The 18,635-nt window shown below is 43.5% G+C and overlaps 1 protein-coding gene across 9 annotated transcripts in view; it reads left to right on the plus strand.

The window, feature by feature from the left end:
• The window catches only part of FOXN3 (forkhead box N3), a 218,941-nt gene that overhangs the window by 103,195 nt on the left and 97,111 nt on the right, over nucleotides 1-18,635 (plus strand). For all 9 annotated transcript variants that reach the window (XM_061359969.1, XM_061359970.1, XM_061359968.1 and 6 more), the window contains exon 3: nucleotides 4,659-4,792. In XM_061359969.1, the coding sequence (XP_061215953.1) occupies nucleotides 4,659-4,792 (134 nt within the window). The remainder of the gene's footprint in view (nucleotides 1-4,658; nucleotides 4,793-18,635) is intronic.

Here is an 18,635-nt window from a genome sequence, read left to right on the forward strand (position 1 = left end):
TGGTCTTGCTGTTGGGGACATGTTTGTCAGCCTTGCTGCCCAGCGCACCCTGGCTCTCCAGTGTACCCCTGCTCCATGTCAACTACTGGTTTTCCCATTCCTCTTCGAAGCTGATTTGTGTCCAGAGAGAGTCCTAGTTTCTCTTTGTGCTGTTCCAGGAGCTGCATTGAGGTGTCACCACAGCTCTTGCTACAGAAGGGGAGAGCTCACGTTCCCGTCCCTGGATCCCCTCATCCGTCCTCCATTTTCCAGCATCACTGGGTGCTCATCAGACCCTCCATGTGACTCAGCTTTAATGAGTTTAAATAACAAAATTGTACCATCAAAATAGTTTTCGAGGAAAATAACTGAAATGGGCTTGTGGAAGAAGGGCCGAGCACATGCAAAGGGGCAGGGAGAACAGTGCAGCAAGGACCAGGGAGGCAGCAGCAGCAGTTCAGACCCCTTCATCCTCTACATCCCTTTTTGGGGGGTGTTCCCTTAGGGGTCATTTGCTTTAGAGACCCTCTTAGTGGTGATGCTGCTGTGAGAGATGTGGGTGCCTAGAGCTGCTCCTGACTGGTTTCAGCACAGTCCCATGTGGATTCAAAGCGTATGTGTAAGCATAGCTTCAGAAAGAACAATTACAAATTGTACTTTCTTCCCTCTGAGCCCTCCTATTCTGTGGTTCCTGTATCTGCTGTCTTCCCAAAGCTTTATTTTGGGCAGACTGTTTGTACGGCAATGAAAAGAACAACCCTGGAAAAAAGTTGCATTCCTAACACATTTCAAATCTGTTCTGAAATAACCAGGGAACAAAATCCCTCAAATAAACATTTTCTGGAATTTTTTATGCAGACAGGGTATGTATTTTTTCCCAGCCATTGATCTTGGAAAGAGCTCAACACACAATTTTTTTAATTGATCTTTGGGCTCAATAAAATGATAGGTGATATGTAAGACCAGGCAGTTAGTTTGCAAGGTTTATAATGAGGAGTTTTAGTAGACGATAATGCTCTTATCCCCAGCTGTAACTACTGAAAGAGCTGACAAGCAGCATTTCTATTCTTTTATCTTCAAATTTCTTAACTTCTTTTTTCATTTCTACTAAAAGATGACTGAATTTTTATTTGGTTTCTAACAGGTTGTGTAAACTAGGATTTTAAAACTTTTGTATGCAGCCTGTTGGGAGAAGAAACAGCTGGACACGGAGTGTATCATGTACCTTTTCATGGCAGTGCACTGGTTTTAATAGTGTGGGGGGGAATCAGGTTTGTATATTTGAGTTGAGAAAGAACAAATGAATTAGGAAGTTGGGATTTAGTACACAATATTCTGATACATAATCTGTGTATATATTAATAAGTGACAGGAAAAGGCATAGTGATTTCTGAATAGAAAACATAATTGTGATTTTTTTTAACGTGTATTCAGTCATAAACTTCTATGGGGTAACTTGTACGTGTTGCTTTCTCTCTCCATCAGTACCTCTGAAATAGCTGTGCACTTGTAGTCTACTCTAGGACAAGGTGAAGGGGATTTATAGTAACACTCGCCTTGTTTTTAATAACCTTAAACATGAATGTAGCAGTAGTAGCCTGTGATTGGCAGGAGGCAGGAAAGGAAGGGAGGGAGGTGGCCTGTCGGGAAGTCTGAAAGTACTCCAGTGCCCTGATGGTCAGGGGGCTGTTAGCCACTCTTCAGTCACTTGTTGCCTGGGAGACAGGTGTAATCCAGGGACTTTTTTTTCCCCTCCTTCCTTGCTGATTTTTGACTGGAGCCACTATTGACTTTTGGCTTGGAGGAGGTAGTGAGGCAGCACGCCAAGTGTCATAAGATGGAAATTAATCGCTTACTGATAGGTCTGAGTTCCAATGATTTCCTTTCCTGTGATTGCTCTGTATATGGGAGTACTAATGACACATCTAAACAGACAGTAACAGAGCTCTTCACACCTGTGCCAGTCAAGGAGGATTCTTAACTGAATGGCACTTCAGTTTTTGTTTTATTTCTGTTCTCATGTGTGATTGTGGAAAACCGAAAGTGACAATCTTAGAAAGGGAACTTTGCATGGTTGGAGAGCATTACCTTAAACTGCAGTGCTAAATTACAGATCAGCTCAGTTGCAGTGAAAATAGGGCAAATCTGCCTTCCCAGTGTTTCATTTAACAAGGAGTGTAATTGTTCTCAATACTTCTTGTGTGAGAGAGTTTCTGGTTTTCAAGTGAGATTATTTTTGGCTTTTGCAAGAATACGGGCAAGCCAAACAAATTTAACTCAACAATAATGAAAGGTTTTGAAGTTACTCTTCAGTAGTGACTTCATGTTGCAAGGCCCTCAACTTGAGCTAACTCTGATGGGTTTTGGGGAGTAATCTTTTCAAGCCAGATGAAAAGTCTGTCTTGGAAGTAAATGAGAAAAAAAAACAAACCTTAGGGAAGTTTGGAAACAATAAGCTGTGTTCCAGTAAGTACAAATAAGGTAGATGGTATTTAAGCGTAGCTTTTTTGTAAAGCTTATCCCATGCTGTAAGGAATAAGGAATCCAGCAAAGGTTTTCTCCTGAAAAATGTTCCTAGTTTTGCACATTGCTTGCTTAAAAGGAAATTTTATGGTGTTCTTGCTGTGGCTCTTGGATGGAGCATAGAAGTGGAATTTGAGAGGTTTGGATTCTATTTTTGACTCAGTGCTTTGCCTAAAAAGTCACTTACTAGGCTTATGTCAAGTCTCTGGCTCATTGTCCCATATTTGAAAGGGCTAAACATAACAACCTCCTTTTTGCAAGCTGGTTTGAGATGTATGGCACACAGCTTCTAACACTGACACCAGCAGCAGATCGTTCAGTCATCTGCTGTAGGGCTTTACCGAGATAAAAGCCCAAGAGCCTTGCTTGCTCATGCTCTCTAGCCCCTTGAATCTATGCTTTTTTGACCATGCAAGGGCACCACTTCAGGTCAAGAACAGGGAGATGTCTCCCCATAGACTCTTCAGTGGCCTTCTGGTAGGGCGCCCTTTGGAGCAAGGGTTGAGATGTGCTTGAGCCTTGGTACCCTGGAGAGGCTTGACCCCATGTTCCTGGTTCCACCAGAACAGCGTGGAGAAGGTGGTTCCTTCTTCATGCCCTCCATCAGATGTACTTGTGTCTGACAGAAAGCGTTTGCAGTTCCTGTGGGTTGTGCCAGCCCCCTAACCTTTTCTTTAAAGCCAAGTCTGACAGTGCTGTGGACTTGCCAGATGCTCTCACACAGCCATCCAGTGATGCTGGAGAAGATTTTCCTCTTTCATTTTTCCATTTTTTTGGGGAAGAATTTACAGCATATTTGCTGTCTTTAAGCTTGGAAAGAGATCCTTAAGCACTTCACACATTGTGCTGTGTATTTCATCCTAAAGCAGTCTGTGCAGTAGAGGAGCACTTACAAGTTGATAGGGCTCCACAAACATGAAAAGTTTTTGAAAGGAAACAACTGTCCAGTTTTGGTCTTCCTTGTGGCTCTAGAAAATAGCATCCTGCTTTTGGTGTGGGTTTGTGTGTGTGTGTGTGTGTGTGTGTTCTTCAACACGAAACTGAAAGCCTTGCTCCACTTACAGAAGTTGGAGCTGGGGAAAGGGATAGTCCGGGGCTGAAAAGTGGCTAGACGGTAGTGCAGCCTCCCCTGCCTGTTCCAGAAAACATCAGCATTTACTGAGAACCTTATCCTAATGCCTTGAAAGCCTGCCAGTGGAGTTCAGTCAACAGTTAGGATTGGTGTTTGTTGTTAAGTGTGCTCAAGCAGACCAAGGCTGCTCCTGAGCTATCATTTTGTATGGTTTCCTAGTGGAATATGAGGGAAAGTCATTTTTCTGTTTGTTTTGAGAACTCAGACAAAACAATTCAAAATATCTGCACCCTGACCTCCGATGGGATTGAGATAAGAACTGAAACTGCACTGGCTTGTAACTGCAGAATAAATACTGGATTTTAGTGTAGTCCTCACATTACAGATTGACTGCTTGAGTTGCTCTGTGTGTCTAGAAAGGGTAATTACAGTAACCATTGTTTCAACCGATGACAATTTCACGGCATCCTTAAATGATTTAAAACATGATTATACTGTGAACTTTTTGGCTTTTGTTGTTGTTGTTGTTTGGGGGTATTTTTTTCCCTTTAGGGGAGAAAAGATGATTGATTTCCTCTCGTAGTATAATAGCAGTGATGTCATGTGGGTTGAAGGATTAAGTCCTTTTATTTTTAAAACAGTTGCTAGGGTGTTTAAACCCCTCCTTTTTTAGCCCTGTTTTTTGTTAGTATCAGCAAAAGGAAAAGAAAATCACTTTGAAAAAGAATGTTTTTCTTCAGTTTCCGTCTAATAGTAACTCAGTAACTACAGCTTCTTATTTTTCCAATATGGGGTGATGGGGAAGTTGCCAGGTGTTATTAAATGATATTAACTAGTAGCAGTGAGGGGTGGGGGGAGCAACCAGACATTCATTCTTACTTTTCCCCCTCCCTGAAGTGGGATTTAGACCATACAGTCTCAATACATTATTAATGGAGCAGTAATCTCTGGTAAGCAAACTATGTTCCCTTCTGTCAGACAAAAACCCCAAACCCACTGCTTTTCCTGACAAATACTGCTGAATAAATAAGGATATGCCAGTAGATCAAATATTTGATTTTTTTTAATTCTTTTTTCTTTGCAGAGTATTGGAAAGGGGTCCTTGTGGTGTATAGACCCAGAATATAGACAAAATCTTATTCAGGCTTTGAAAAAGACACCCTATCACCCATATTCGCATGTGTTCAGTACACCTCCCACATCTCAGGCATATCAAAGGTAAGAACTAGATGCATTTTACAACTCTAAATGTTTTCATCCAGTGTTGCATATGAATCTTGAGTAAGACATTAAATGTAATTAAGTGATGCGGTTTGGAAATGTGCTGGTGAAGAAATCTGGGGAGTGGTGACACCAGCCTGGCCTTGCTCAGTGTGTGTCTGGGCACCTTAACTGCCCATCCTGTCCCCCTGCATGGCAGCAGTGAGTCCAGAGCCAAGCTTGCCACTCTCATGAGCCACGGAGCCTTTAGCAGGTGAACACCTGTGATTAAAATGCGCATAAGCCAGTGGAGAGCTCTGAAGTGTCTGCTGATCCCCTTGGCTGTAGGTGAAAGCACAGTACCCTTGCTTGGAGGAGATGAGCTCGGTTTTCCCACCAAGTGCAATACGGGGCTGGGTGTGCAACTGCTGGGTTTCTACAAGAGCATGTGCCTGGATGGCAGACATTCTCTGTCACAGGTACTGCTCCCTGGGCAGTGCCAGCCACAGGTGATCCCAGAAGGCCCTGAGGACAGCGAGAGCTGTTTCTCTGCCTGGCTGCAGTGACACAGGCATGCAGTGAAATCTTTCCTTTGCTTTGCATTTGTTTTGATCTGGCCGCGGCTAATGTTAGTGAAGGAAGAGAGTTAATCTACAGCTGCTGCTTGCCAAGCCGGAAGCAAACAGTGGGTTTTGACACAGCTGCTTCTCTCGCTGTGTGAAGAAATTTTCTTCACTTTTTCCCGATGTTGTTGGCTCGGTCATGACTGGGTCAGACAGGCCGGTGATGGGCTGCGCTGCGCGGCCCCCCACACATCCGGAGGGGTCTGACCCGGCCGTGACAGGGATCAGCAGCACCACCTGGACTAAGAAGTGGGGTTCGGGGAGGGAGGAGAATGGGGGTTGATGAGTTTTACCCCGAGCCATGTAATCGCTCGAGTTGAGGCTGGGGAGGGGAGAAGGACGAGGACGGGGGCCGGGACCGTGGGGCTGGCGCGGGAGAGGCGCCGGCGCCCGCCCGCCCTTGCTGCCCGATGAGCGTGATGGTCGCCATAGCAACGCGGGCGTCTCCCTGGCAACGCGTAGCCCAGACAGGTGCAGTTGCATCACGGGGCCGCGCGGCGCTGCCTGACGAGAGGACCGGCCGCGCTCCGTTGCCGTGGTGACGGTGACCCCGCGCGGCAGCCGCTGCCGCACGGCCCGTTTTGAACGCGGGGATCCCGCGCCGGGCCTCGCGTTGTGAGGCGAGCGGCAGCTGGGGTGTCCTGAGGCAGCGCAGCCGCAGCGCTGGGTGGCGTGTACCTGCGGGGAACCCGAGAGAGAGATTCCCAGAGAACCACCTCTAGAAGGGTTTTTTTCCACTGTGCCTTTTTCCCGGCTCCCAGTTTGATCGCAGTGCTGCTGTGCTTTGCAGGACAGATAAATAATTGAACAATGGCGTTAAAATTGTAATTTGTGTGTTTGAATAAAGCTTGTGCCCAGAGCCTCTATCATTTGTTACCTTTTTAAGAGTATTTTAATTACACCCATACAGATTTATTCAGAGGTTCTCATGTCAAGTAAAAATGTGATGCGAATCTGACATGGAAATAGAGGGATTTTGATTCCTTGTAGTCCCCACAAGCAAAAATTTCAGCAGACACACAGCTGAAATCAGGAGGATCTTGAAGTGACCTTTGCCAGGTTTGCCAGAACTACTGTGCAGTTTACTGGCAGAGCCTGCTTGCAGGAGCTCTCAGCCGGCTTTTCCAGGCAGGGCTGTAGGAATCTACTCTCTTCCTTTGCTGACAATAGCCACAGCTAGATCAAAACAAATGCAAAGCAAATGAAATATTCCACCACGTGGCTATGTCACTTCAGCCAGGCAGAAAACCAGCTCTTGCTGTCCCTGGGCCCCTCCAGGATCACCTGTGGGCCAACACTGCCCAGGGAGCACCTCCCGTATGAAGACAGGCTGAGAAAGTTGGGGCTGTTCAGCCTGGAGAAGAGAAAGCTGCGTGGAGACCTCATAGCAGCCTTCCAGTATCTGAAGGGGGCCTATAGGGATGCTGGGGAGGGACTCTTCATTAGCGACTGTAGTGATAGGACAAGGGGTAACAGGTGAAAACTTAAACAGGGGAAGTTTAGATTGGATATAAGGAAGAAGTTCTTTACTGTGAGGGTGGTGAGGCACTGAATGGGTTGCCCAGGGAGGTTCTGAATGCTCCATCCCTGGCAGTGTTCAAGGCCAGGTTGGACAGAGCCTTGGGTGACATGGTCTAGAATGAGGCGTCCCTGCCCATGGCAGGGGGGTTGGAACTAGACGATCTTCAGGTCTTTTCAGCCCAAGACAGTCTGTGATTCTAAGTGATGCAGCAGCAGTGCTGGCACAAGCAGTCCTCGCACAGGGAAGCCCATAGAGATGCCCCATTGGGCACTGGGTGTCAGGGAGTCTGCCCATGATGGTTGCCCAGCATCCTGCACAGACATGTGCCCGCCGCTCTCCCATCCTCATCCTCACTGCATGTTGCAAAGGATGCCTGCATAGCTGTGGATCTTGGGCAAAAGCCATGCTGCCCTCTTCTAATGGGGTAGGGTGGCCAGAACCTTGCAGCATTTTTCCATGTGTGGGAGAGAAGACATTTACTGGCACACGCCAAACAACATGGGATTCGATTCAGGAAAGTGTTTTGAAAGATTGCCTGCTCTCCTGTCCAGTTGTCTCCTGAGCAGGGGAGGGGAAGGGTGCTACTGAAATGCCTGCGAGTCCCAAAACCAACAGAGAAACTTACTCTCTTTGGAAGCTGTAGAATGTCAGAGCTGCTGCTGCACTGCTTGTACTTCCAAGTGGTTTTGAGTCTTCCTCGTGATGGCTGCATCATAAAACAAAGAGCTTGCGTGTCTGCAGCAGCAAATGCCTTGCAAAGAGAGGCCCAAAGGAGGCCAGGTTTTGTATGAAAAAATTGTTGTCTTGCTCTTATTTTTAGCTGGCTATCATTCAGCAGTTCTGCTGTTAAATAAAACTTAATCTTCCCATGGTCTTCTAAAATATTTAGTTATTAATCTACTAATGACTGGTGAAACATCAACATGAGGCTGGTCTAGGCCATCAGTGACTGTCAATTTAATTATGCATTGTCAGTTACATGGTGAAATATATATATATATTTCAAATACATTTCTAATGTATTCACAAGAAGTACATTTGGAAAAAACTGTAATCCCAAACGTTAGTGATTGCTTTCTCACGTGTACAGACTTCCGCAGCGGGTAGAAAATGTAAATCTACTCCTCCATCATCAGATCACCACATCGTCATAGTAACAAATTCCAAGGGGAATTCTTCTGATAGTGGAGATAATATGTCTAGAAATAATCTTTGGGTGACAGAGGTTTTGCTCTCCACCCATCTTGCATAACTGAAGTCCACAACTAAGGGAAACTGTGTCAGCTGATACTAATGAAATATGACTGGAACCAGATAATTGGCCAGTATTACTCCTGCCTCTAGGAATGGGATTAATTGGAGGAATTACAGTGTTCATAAGGTGTGATTCTATAAGGGCGAATTGACCTATTGTTTGTCTTTATGAGATGTTTTAAAAGAATAAGGGTACACAGATGAATCACGTTGTTCTGTTTAGTATCTGTGTAAGCAGCTTAGGGGTGAATTGAGCACGGAGTGGAGGAGTGTATTGTAAAAATATCCCAAGGGAGATGATCATTGAACAGAGAGATTCTCCTCTGCTGAGCACAGTTAATTACATCAGATAATTTAGCTTTACAACTTTACTAGAGCATCCTGCATAAACATAACAGGGAGGAGTTTTGTGATGTGAACCTATGTGTTTGGATGAGTGAATCAGTGTTGTACTAGTAGCATTTGAGATTAGACATCTGACTCAAACCAGGAATTTTGGATTACATTGGCCTCTATGTACAGAAGACCTTTTTTTTTTTTTTTTTGAAAAAAGCAACCTTGCAGCATTTGTATATAAAAAGGAATTTATGCTTACAGTTACCTGAATTGCTACTGCAATTCAGCGTGACGTTTATCTGTAAGCTGTAATAATAATATAATAATGTGAATTATTTAATTTTAATTGGATTGGATGTGTATTCTTAAAAAACAATAGTCATGCCAAACAAGAAGCAACCCTTGGATTTTTATCTGGTTCTTATAATTGAAACATATGTCACTTAAAATGAATTTCAGGGGTGAACTAGCACTGATACGTAGTGTTACAAAGAAAAAACTCCTTGGACTGGAAAAATCTGTACTTTAGTGTAATGTGGGGTTTTTTTTAATATTCACAATTGTGTTGGCAATACAGTTTCAAGCAACCTTGAAATATATTTATAGGCATAAACTTGGTTAAGTAACTATGTAAGTCAGTGCCCTTCCAGTTTTCTGACTCCTGACTCAACTGTGTAGGTTGTCATGGTTTAAGCCCAGCTGGCAATCCAGAACCACGCAGCCGCTCATCCACTCCCCCCCCTCCCTCACCCTGCTCCTGGAGGGATGGGGAGGAGAATCGAAAGGGTGTAACTCCCATGGGTTGAGATAAGAGCAGTCCAGTAACTAAGGTATAACACAGACCAGTGCTGCTGCCACCAGTGGTAATAATGATAAGGGAAATAACAAGGGAAGAGAATACAAGCACTCACCACCCGTCGACCAATACCCAGCCCGCACCGAGCAGTGACCTAGCCCTTCCGAGTAACTGCACCCAGTTTATATAGTGGGCATGACGTGCTGTGTTATGGAATACCTCTTTGGCTAGCTTGGGTCAGGTGTCCTGTCTCTGTTCCCTCCTGGCTTCCCCTTCTCCCTGGCAGAGCATGAGGCTCACAAAGTCCTTGGTCAGAGTAAACATTACTGAGCAACAGCTAAAACCATCGGTGTTATCAGTGCTGTTCCCAGGCTGAAAGTCAAAACCACAGCACTGCACCAGCTACTAAGAAGGAGAAAAATGACTGCTACTGCTGAATCCAGGACAGTAGGTATAGGGATTTTCTCTTCTAGTAGTACTTTGAGGAGATCTTGAAATGGATTTTTCTTTTCTATGTATTACATGGGGCTAGTTCTTAATTGTATTTCTCCTTCTGTTGCTGAAAACTATAAGGAAAGGTAATCTAAAATAACAGAAATCATTAGTTTCCCAGAAGGACAGAAATAGTTGAAGATTTGGGTATCCACCTAGGAGTATTGGCTAGATCCCTTTATAGAGTTATGGAGCACTGTTGCACTGCTTTTCATTTTCTGGTGTGTTTTGCTGATTGTAGTTTGCTAAACCAGTGGCAGATGTTGATACATCTGTCTTGTCATGTAACTAATGAAATGGCAAACAAACTGAAGAACAGTTTCTTTCTTGCATTGCCCCAGTGTGTCCTTTTGTAAAGGCTTTGTTGGATTCCCTGTTGGTTTGTTACTTCCTATTGGAACAGGTTCTTGGGTGAGCTTGGTTGATGTATTCTACTTTGGGAAGGATTGAGACCCCAGTTAGTCCTGTGCTACGTCTGTGCTTAGCTTTGGCCATGGAGTCCACCTGTACATATCAAAGCACTTTTGTGAGAAAAATTCCTCCTGGTGTGCATCACTGCATTTCTGATGGGCCAGGCTGGAGCTGACAGGGAGAGTAGCAGGCACTCCACTGCAGCACAGTTTTGGTGGTTGGAGAGCAGTCGATCCACACTCAGTATACATGGCATCTGGTTTTTGGCAGAGCCAGGCTCCTGGCCAGTGCTGCAGCTCTGGTGGCTGGGAGGGACCAGGCCCCACAGGTGGCAGAAAACCACCTCTGCTTCCTGTGTAGAGTCACTTTCCAGAACCGTGCTTTTCATTCAAATGTGCATGACTTGCGATCTGGTTTTCTTCTCCCCGTCCCTTGTTGAAGTGTATGGCACAGGGATAGGCCAGTGCATCGCAGAGGGCCTGCAGGTTCATAAGTGACCAAACTTCTCACGGAACTTTACTAGCCTGGGATTTGAAAAGTTTTGAGTGGCTATGTTTTATCAGATTTATTGTCTTTTATCACTGTTTGCTGCTGCTGGCTTCCCTAAAAACGCGTGAGCTCCTTAAATGTTCAGCAATTCTCCAGCATCTTGTCTTTTGATACCTGTTTCTGATAAAAATATTTTTCCTTATTCTTTCCTTATCTGTATGAAAAAGAGATTAAGAAAACGGGACTCCGTGATTAAGAACCTCTGTCTAACTTTTGAAAGCTATTAATAGAAACACAATAAAAAGTTCATGAAACATGGACTTGGGGAAGAAAGTTTTAGCTGCCAGGACCTGTGATTGGTGCAGGCCCTGTGGTAAACAGCAACAGAGGTGGCCTGGACATGCTTACCTTTGGATTTGAACTAACAAAAACTGAATTTACCTATTCTGAGACTGAAAACACAGTCTTGCCAGTCTTAGTCCTATCTTTCTGCTTCTGTCTCGCTAGTATAAGCCCTCCTGCCGTGCAGTGAGGTGGGTGAGGGGTAGCTGTGCAGCAGGAGCTCCCCAAGCAGCAGCTCTGAGGGACCATTGCTGTGCCCATGCCTCCCGTCCCTCTGTGCCTTCCACACTGCTGCAGCAAAATTTCCTCAAGCAGTCCCTGTTGGTACACAGCCTGCATACAGCCCACTTAGGTTGGGGAACTTTGAAGGTGTTGCATGGGTATGAAATGGGCAAGTTGGCTGTTGTAGCTCTGCTGCTTAGGAAGCTGCTGTTGTTGGAACAACTTCCTCAAATATTTGGAGGTTTTGGCTTTACTGTCACAAGCTTCACCTTTTCAGAGTTGTTTATTGAAACTAAACCTGCATCAGAGTCAGTATGATGTAGGTTATCATTTGGACAATGTATAACTTTTATCCTTACATGTTATAACTTGCCAAGCAAACATCAGCTCCTTGCTTTATGGTATTGTTATTCAAAGTCCCATTTGTTGATCAGACTTTCCGGTTATTTGGCTTTTTAGGCTTCTTCTTTCCCTCGTGTCATCTGTTGATAAATATAGCCTTATTCCAGAGATAGCTTGGATGGCTTGGAATGATACCATAGTTGTTTCCACTTCAGTTCACGGGAAAATGAAAGTCTAGGGATAGGGTTTTATATTGTTAGTTTGTTTGTAAATTCTTCTCTAGCCCTGGGTATGTCCCTGTGAAAATAACTAGGATAGCCTGTATGGCAGAGCTGTGAATTGCTGACTGCAGAAACTTGGAAGCACGTGGGTGCTCTGCTTCTGAGATTGTCTTTTGCAACTCCCCATCCGTCTTATTTGCTGTCCCAGGGTCTGTTCTTGTACAATTGGGGTATGTGTCGCACAGTGCATGAGCTGCATGGTACAGCAAAAAGCAGGGAGCAGGGGCACCCTGCTGTGGTTACTTGGCAGTGTTCAATCCATCTCTCTCCCATTGTCCCATTAATAGCTATAGCATCGCTATTACAACTGCAGCAGTTGTGTGGATGGGGAAGCCTGTGTAATGCAGTTCGGTAACAGTTCACTGAAGTCTTAGTAGATGAAAGTTTAGGACTTGGGAACAAGTGTTCATGTGGTGAGCAGTGGCTGACATTAGCGTCACGTTTGTTAATCATGCTGTATTACACCAGCAGTGATCATCTGACTTCTGCATTTGAAAACAGTCTCATGAAGCTTGGAAAGCCACGAATAGTATCACATTGTGTCATACCTTACTGCTGGTGGATTCCAAAAAGGTTTTTTATTTCTAGAACTGAAGTTAAAATTTTAAATTTTTTTTTAATTGTTTTTTTCCTTTTAGATTTTCTTCAGTCCTCTATTAGTTTTTGGACTTCTTTCCTTTGGTGCCTGTAGTAAAAATGACTTATAGGGAAAGTTGCCTTATTTGCAGTTCTGTTGTAAGACTGATGTTCTTAGAGCAGTTTCTAATGTATATTAGTATTATATATATATTATAGTGTTATAATATGTACATTATAGTATTATAATGTATATTGGTATTATTATAGTAGTAAACTTCCTGTGAGTGAAAAAAGTTAATGGTAATTTCAGAATAAACAGTAGGTAAGGGGTGGCTTTTCTTTATTACTTACTGTCATGATTTTAAGGTATTTTGCAGTTTAACTCTTCATTATTTCTATTCTTATTTGTTTAGACTGAAAGTAAGGAGCATTGACTGTTTCCAGTAATTGAGCTCTGTCTTGAACAAAAAACCTGTGTGTACCTTTCATCCTTTGAACCTGTCATTCACATCTATATTGGGGAATGGAGAACACATGTAAAGTGTGAGGGAGCTGTTTCACTTCATGTGAAACTCCCAGTATTTGTGTAACCAATGTGTTCCATGTGTAATACCCTTCTGAGAATGTCAGTTCTCCACACAGGTTCAGTGGCCTCTGCCAAGGAAGGAGGTCAAGCAGACTTACTTGGCAGCCCCTCATCATCTTGGGACTGTCGGCTTGAGTCCAAGAGCTGGAGGAGCTGGCTTGCAAGTCACCTGGCTTCTCTCATAACAGAAGGTGACAAAAGTACCATAAAAATGCTGGTTGTCCATAGAGAAACATCCTGAGAAATGAGTATGGCTAGTGAGAATCAATTCCTCTTTTCTCTGCACAGCATCAGTGAGAAGCAGAACATAAGAGGGTTCTGTTTTGTTGCTGCTGTCACAGTGTGACTGTGGAAAAAAGTGCCGTCCAAGTGGTTGGGGTGGTGCATCTGGCCCTTGGTTACCCGTCAGAGGTGGAAAACTGAACTAGATGGTAGAGCTCAGCTCAGGGCTGGAGTTGCCACATGCAAGTCAATCAATGGCTTTTGTAACTCCATCAGCATGGTACCTGAATTTCTGTTCTATCTCATTTTTAATGTGTGTGCATCTGTCCTGTAATTGTATGATCTTTCCTGTGTAAAAATTATATCCCTCCTATTTAGATGGAACTGGGTTTTGTATGAATAAAACTATTTTGCTAGAGTTGTTTCACAGGAATTTAAATGGCTCAGAGGAATAGAAACTGAAAGGGCTTAAACAGTATTAAAATGTCTCATTCTGAGGTTTTGGAACAAAAAATACAGTCTCTTTTCATACTGAAATTTTTTTACACTTGGGTTTTGAATTCTGACTTGGAAAAATTAAGCTGCTTGCTTCATCAGAATAATTTATACAAAACTTGTTCTTTGGATGACATGGGGGTACTTACTAGAAACATTTACATCCTCAGCAAAGCCCTGTACAGCTGAGGAGACTGTCTTCCTCACATGTTCACCAGTTTGTTCCAGACTAAAAAGATGGGAGGTGAGAGCTATGGCTCTTGCCTGTCCAATGTGTTTTATGCTGCAGGAGCCTGATAAAATGTTCCTTCCCCTTTCCCTTTGCAAAACAGAAGTGCTGAGCATTTGTTCTTTTTCAGTAAATCCACAATGAAATGCTGAAGGTTGCATTTGATTGTCTGTACTGTATTTTTTCACAGATGTTTTGACTCCATTTTGGGAACCTCACTGTTGTTTAAAGAAAATCTGTCAAGTAGTTTGGGTACATCTAATCATAAATGAGAATTAAGGGGCTGTGTTTTAGATAGATTTCAAGAAACTCTTGTTGGGTTTCTTTCCATTCCAGGTGGCCCTGAAGGCTGTGTGTATGCATGGGGTGCGCGTTGATGGCATTTGTTCTGTTTTTAATTATGAAACTGTTGTAAAATGGAGTATTTCCCTTTCTTTCTCTACTGGTTAAAAACAAGGGGGGGGAAGGGTCTCACAGTGTTCAAATCAGTTAATGGATCTTGCTACCACAGCAAAATACTGAGGCTAAGGATTATGCAATAGTTCCTCAAAAGGTGGAGTTTTGTTTAACTGCCATGTCCAGGGCTAATACAGATGGATCTGGAAGAGGGTACTAGACATCATGGGATTTTTAGGTTTAAATTCTCTCTGATATTTCAAGCCCACATGGGCACAGATTTACCGCACGATGCCACTCTTCTGATTTCTGTGAAACTTGCATCTGGCATTGGGTTGCAGGCACTCTGGACCAAACAGGCTGTTGGTTTCATCCATTTTGGTGGTTTTCATGGTCCTGATGAAATCCATCCGCGGGTCCTGAAGGAGCTGGCGAACGAAGTTGCTAAGCCATCATATTTGCTGGCCATCATATCTGAAAAATCATGGCAGTCAGGTGAAGTTCCCAATGACTGGAAAAAGGGAAATGTAGCCCCCATTTTCAAGAAGGGGAAAATGGATGACCCAGGGAATTGCAGAGCAGTCAGTCTCACCTCTGTGTCTGGCAAAATCCTGGAGCAGGTTCTCCTGGAAGGCATACTAGGGCACATGAAAAACAACAAGGTGCTTGGTGACAGCCAGCATGGCTTCACTAAGGGGAAATCCTGCCTCTCCAATTTGGTGGCCTTCTATGATGGGGCTACAGAACTGATGGACAGGGGTAGAGCAGTTGATGTCATCTACCTGGACTTGTGTAAAGCATTAGACACTGTCCCACACAAGATCCTTGTCTCTAACTTGGAGAGACATCAATTTGATAGGTGGACCACTCGGTGGATATAAAGAACTGACTGGATGGCCACACACAAAGAGTTGTGGTCAATTGCTCAATGTCCAGCTGGAGACCTGTAACAAGTGGTGTCCCTCCGGTATCAGTGTTGGGACCGGTCTTGTTCAACATCTTCGTCACTGACATGGACAGTGGGATTGAGTGCGCCCTCAGCAAGTTTGCTGATGACACCAAGCTGTGTGGTTCGGTTGATACGCTGGAGGGAAGGAATGCCATCCGGAGGGACCTTGACACGCTTGTGAGGTGGGCTGATGCCAACCTCATGAAGTTTAACCATGCCAAGTGTAAGGTCCTACACCTGGGTCGGAGCAATCCCAGACACAGCTACAGGCTGGGCAGAGAAGAGATTCAGAGCAGCCCTGCGGAGATGGACTAGGGGGTGCTGGTCGATGAGAAAATGAACATGAGCCAGCAGTGTGCGCTTGCAGCCCAGAAAGCCAACCGTATCCTGGGCTGCATCAAAAGGAGTGTGACCAGCAGGTTGAAGGAGGTGATCCTGCCCCTTTATTCTGCTCTTGTGAGACCTCACTTGGAGTATTGTGTGCAGTTCTGGTGTCCTCAACATAAAAAGGACATGGAACTGTTGGAACAAGTCCAGAGGAGGGCCATGAGGATGATCAGGGGACTGGAGCACCTCCCATATGAAGACAGTCTGAGAAAGTTGGGTCTGTTCAGCCTGGAGAAGAGAAGGCTGCTTGGAGACCTCATAGCAGCCTTCCAGTATCTGAAGGGGGCCTATAGGGATGCTGGGGAGGGACTTGATTCTTCATTAGGGACTGTAGTGATAGGACAAGGGGTAATGGGTTAAAACTTAAACAGGGGAAGTTTAGATTGGATATGAGGAGGAAATTCTTTCCTGTTAGGGTGGTGAGGCACTGGAATAGGTTGCCCAGGGAGGTTGTGAATGTTCCATCCCTGGCAGTGTTCAAGGCCAGGTTGGACAGAGCCGTGGGTGACATGGTTCAGTGTGAGGTGTACCTGCCCATGGCAGGGGGTTGGAACTGGATGATCTTAAGGTCCTTTCCAACCCTAACTATTCTATGATCTTCTATGATTTATAAGGTTCCCCATTTTGTATTTGAGGCTTTTTTCCCTATGACTGAATGCATATGATTTCAGTGATGAATACACAAACCTCGGAGGTTTTCGATGCACACGTATATATGTATGTACAGTGTACTTACTATGTCAAAAGGCAGCCTTGCTGCAAGGTGAGCTGTTCTCTTTTGCACTTAGAAACAAAATACACTGTTTCAATGCAAGTGACCTATTTTCATTACCAAAGAGTAAATGCTCACAGCAACAGTGATGGGAGAACAGCTTGAGACAGCTAGTCTGAAGTGGGTTTGTGTAAGCTGTTTGGTTAAGAAACATTTTAAAAAAGTTTATTTTGTTGATGAATAACTTGCAGATACTATAAGAGAAGCATTGGTAAGGTGCAGCCTGGCTCTGCAGCTTGAAGTGAAATTGGTTTGGTTGTCACATATGCCTTTGTACCAGTTTACAGAGGAGCATGGTTTCCACCTCCATGCTTTTAAGATGGTTTCTTTCCTTTGTGAAAGGGGGATGGCTGGAGGGACTGGCCAGCTCGGATACGAGAGTGGATCAGAATTTGTAAAACATCTTTCCTTTCTTTTCATCCTGACTCATTTCTGCTTTTGTTGGCAATCTTCTCCTGTTAATTGCCAGAACTTGCTCTGTGGGCTCATGTATATGCTTCAGTTACTTGTGGTAATTTTTCATTGCTCTGCTCTTAAAGCATCGAAGATTGCACAGCCAATGGCTCTTGCTAATACAAATGTAAATGCATTTCTTTCTTGGCTTGCTGCAGCATGCGTGCACTTGTTAAATTTTCTTTTCATTAGCTTGTATGACATGTTTTTGGTATTAGAATCAGTACTACATGGATTTTATTTGTGAAAATGGAATAACTGTAGTATATTATTCTGCCCTTTTCAAGGGTAGTAGTCAGTGTCCAGCTTTATAAGCGGATGTTTTTTTTCCATTTGTTGCTCATGGCCTCTTATATCTGACTGCTGTTGCCAGTTGTTCTCTGTGCTGCATTTTTTTAACCTTACTGATGCTTCTGTGTGTTGTCTGCGTGGATAATATAAATATTGCAGAGCTCTGTGCCTCTCACTGCTTTTTTCAGTAGCTATTTTTATAAGGATTCCATTATATATCCTTCCAAAAGAAATTCTGTTCAAACAGTGGTTATAGGCTTGATGGAAAACTTCCTAAGGTTTGAAAAGAAGATGCTCAGAACAGACTTTCTTCTTAACACTTCCACTTCAGTGTTTTGAAGTCTTTATAGTTCTGTGGTTTAGTCTTGTTGAGTGTGACGGTGGTGGTATTTTTTAAGAAAGAATATGTGACATTTGGAGAAATTAATTGCACCTTAATGCAGGTACAGAAGATGTGAGTTATGAAAAATGTGGTGATGCTTTACTATGTCCATACAGCATTAGGAATTCATACCTGTGGCAGTACAGTAAAAGTATATGAAAAAGAGATGTAAACTTAGCAAATTCAGCATCATTTGAATTTCATTCATTTTAATGTTTAATCCAGATTAGCAGATGGAGGAACAAACAAACAACAACAAAAAAGGAATTGGGTTACTCTTAATTATGTAACTTTCCTGAAAAGCTTATTTTTTTCCCCATGCAGCTGTCTGATCAGTGGCAAAATTCATAACAGCTCCCTAAGTATTTAAGATCTCTGTTAATTGGAGTTCCACCTCTGGATGAAAAATGGTTCTTTTGTTAGCTGTTTTGCATATGAAAGATGAAGACAACCATTTTTCTCATGAGATTAAAAAATAAATTAATTAGAATGAAATAATTTTCTAAACTTAAGGGAATTAATAACAAACAAAGCTTCTGGAGTAGCTAGCATTTATTTTGCAACTTGCAAGTGTGACATAACATAAAAGGAAGACTTTATTCAAGCACATTTATTCCATGATAGTTTAAAAGCATAATCAGCTATATTGCTAAAGCAGTGTAGATATTTTGGTTATTAATTATATTTTGCTGCTTCTGATTTCAGATGTAGAAATACACTTACTGAGATTTGGGGGAAGAAGAGAATGGAAATTTGTGCTGGAAGTGCTAAAGCTGCTTGGGGATATTGCCATCAAACCCCTGCTTTGAAAACAGAGGGAATATTGAATTGATGGGCTCTCTATTTTGTAATGATACGGAGCAAGAGCTTGAGGAAGTTGGTTTGTGTTGAATGGCATTGCCAAAACAAATTCATTTTTGTCTATTTCTGTGCCATTTGCCATCCTTGGTTTGCTATGGGTGGGTGTGAGATGCCCCCAGTATCAGTGGCTTGCACTCCAAGGGTGGAAC

This window comes from Neopsephotus bourkii, unplaced genomic scaffold (assembly GCF_033783945.1).
Source record: "Neopsephotus bourkii isolate Nb327-2 ecotype Australia unplaced genomic scaffold, CSIRO-AGI_Nbou_v1 NB_998, whole genome shotgun sequence".
NCBI classification, from domain to species: domain Eukaryota; kingdom Metazoa; phylum Chordata; class Aves; order Psittaciformes; family Psittacidae; genus Neopsephotus; species Neopsephotus bourkii.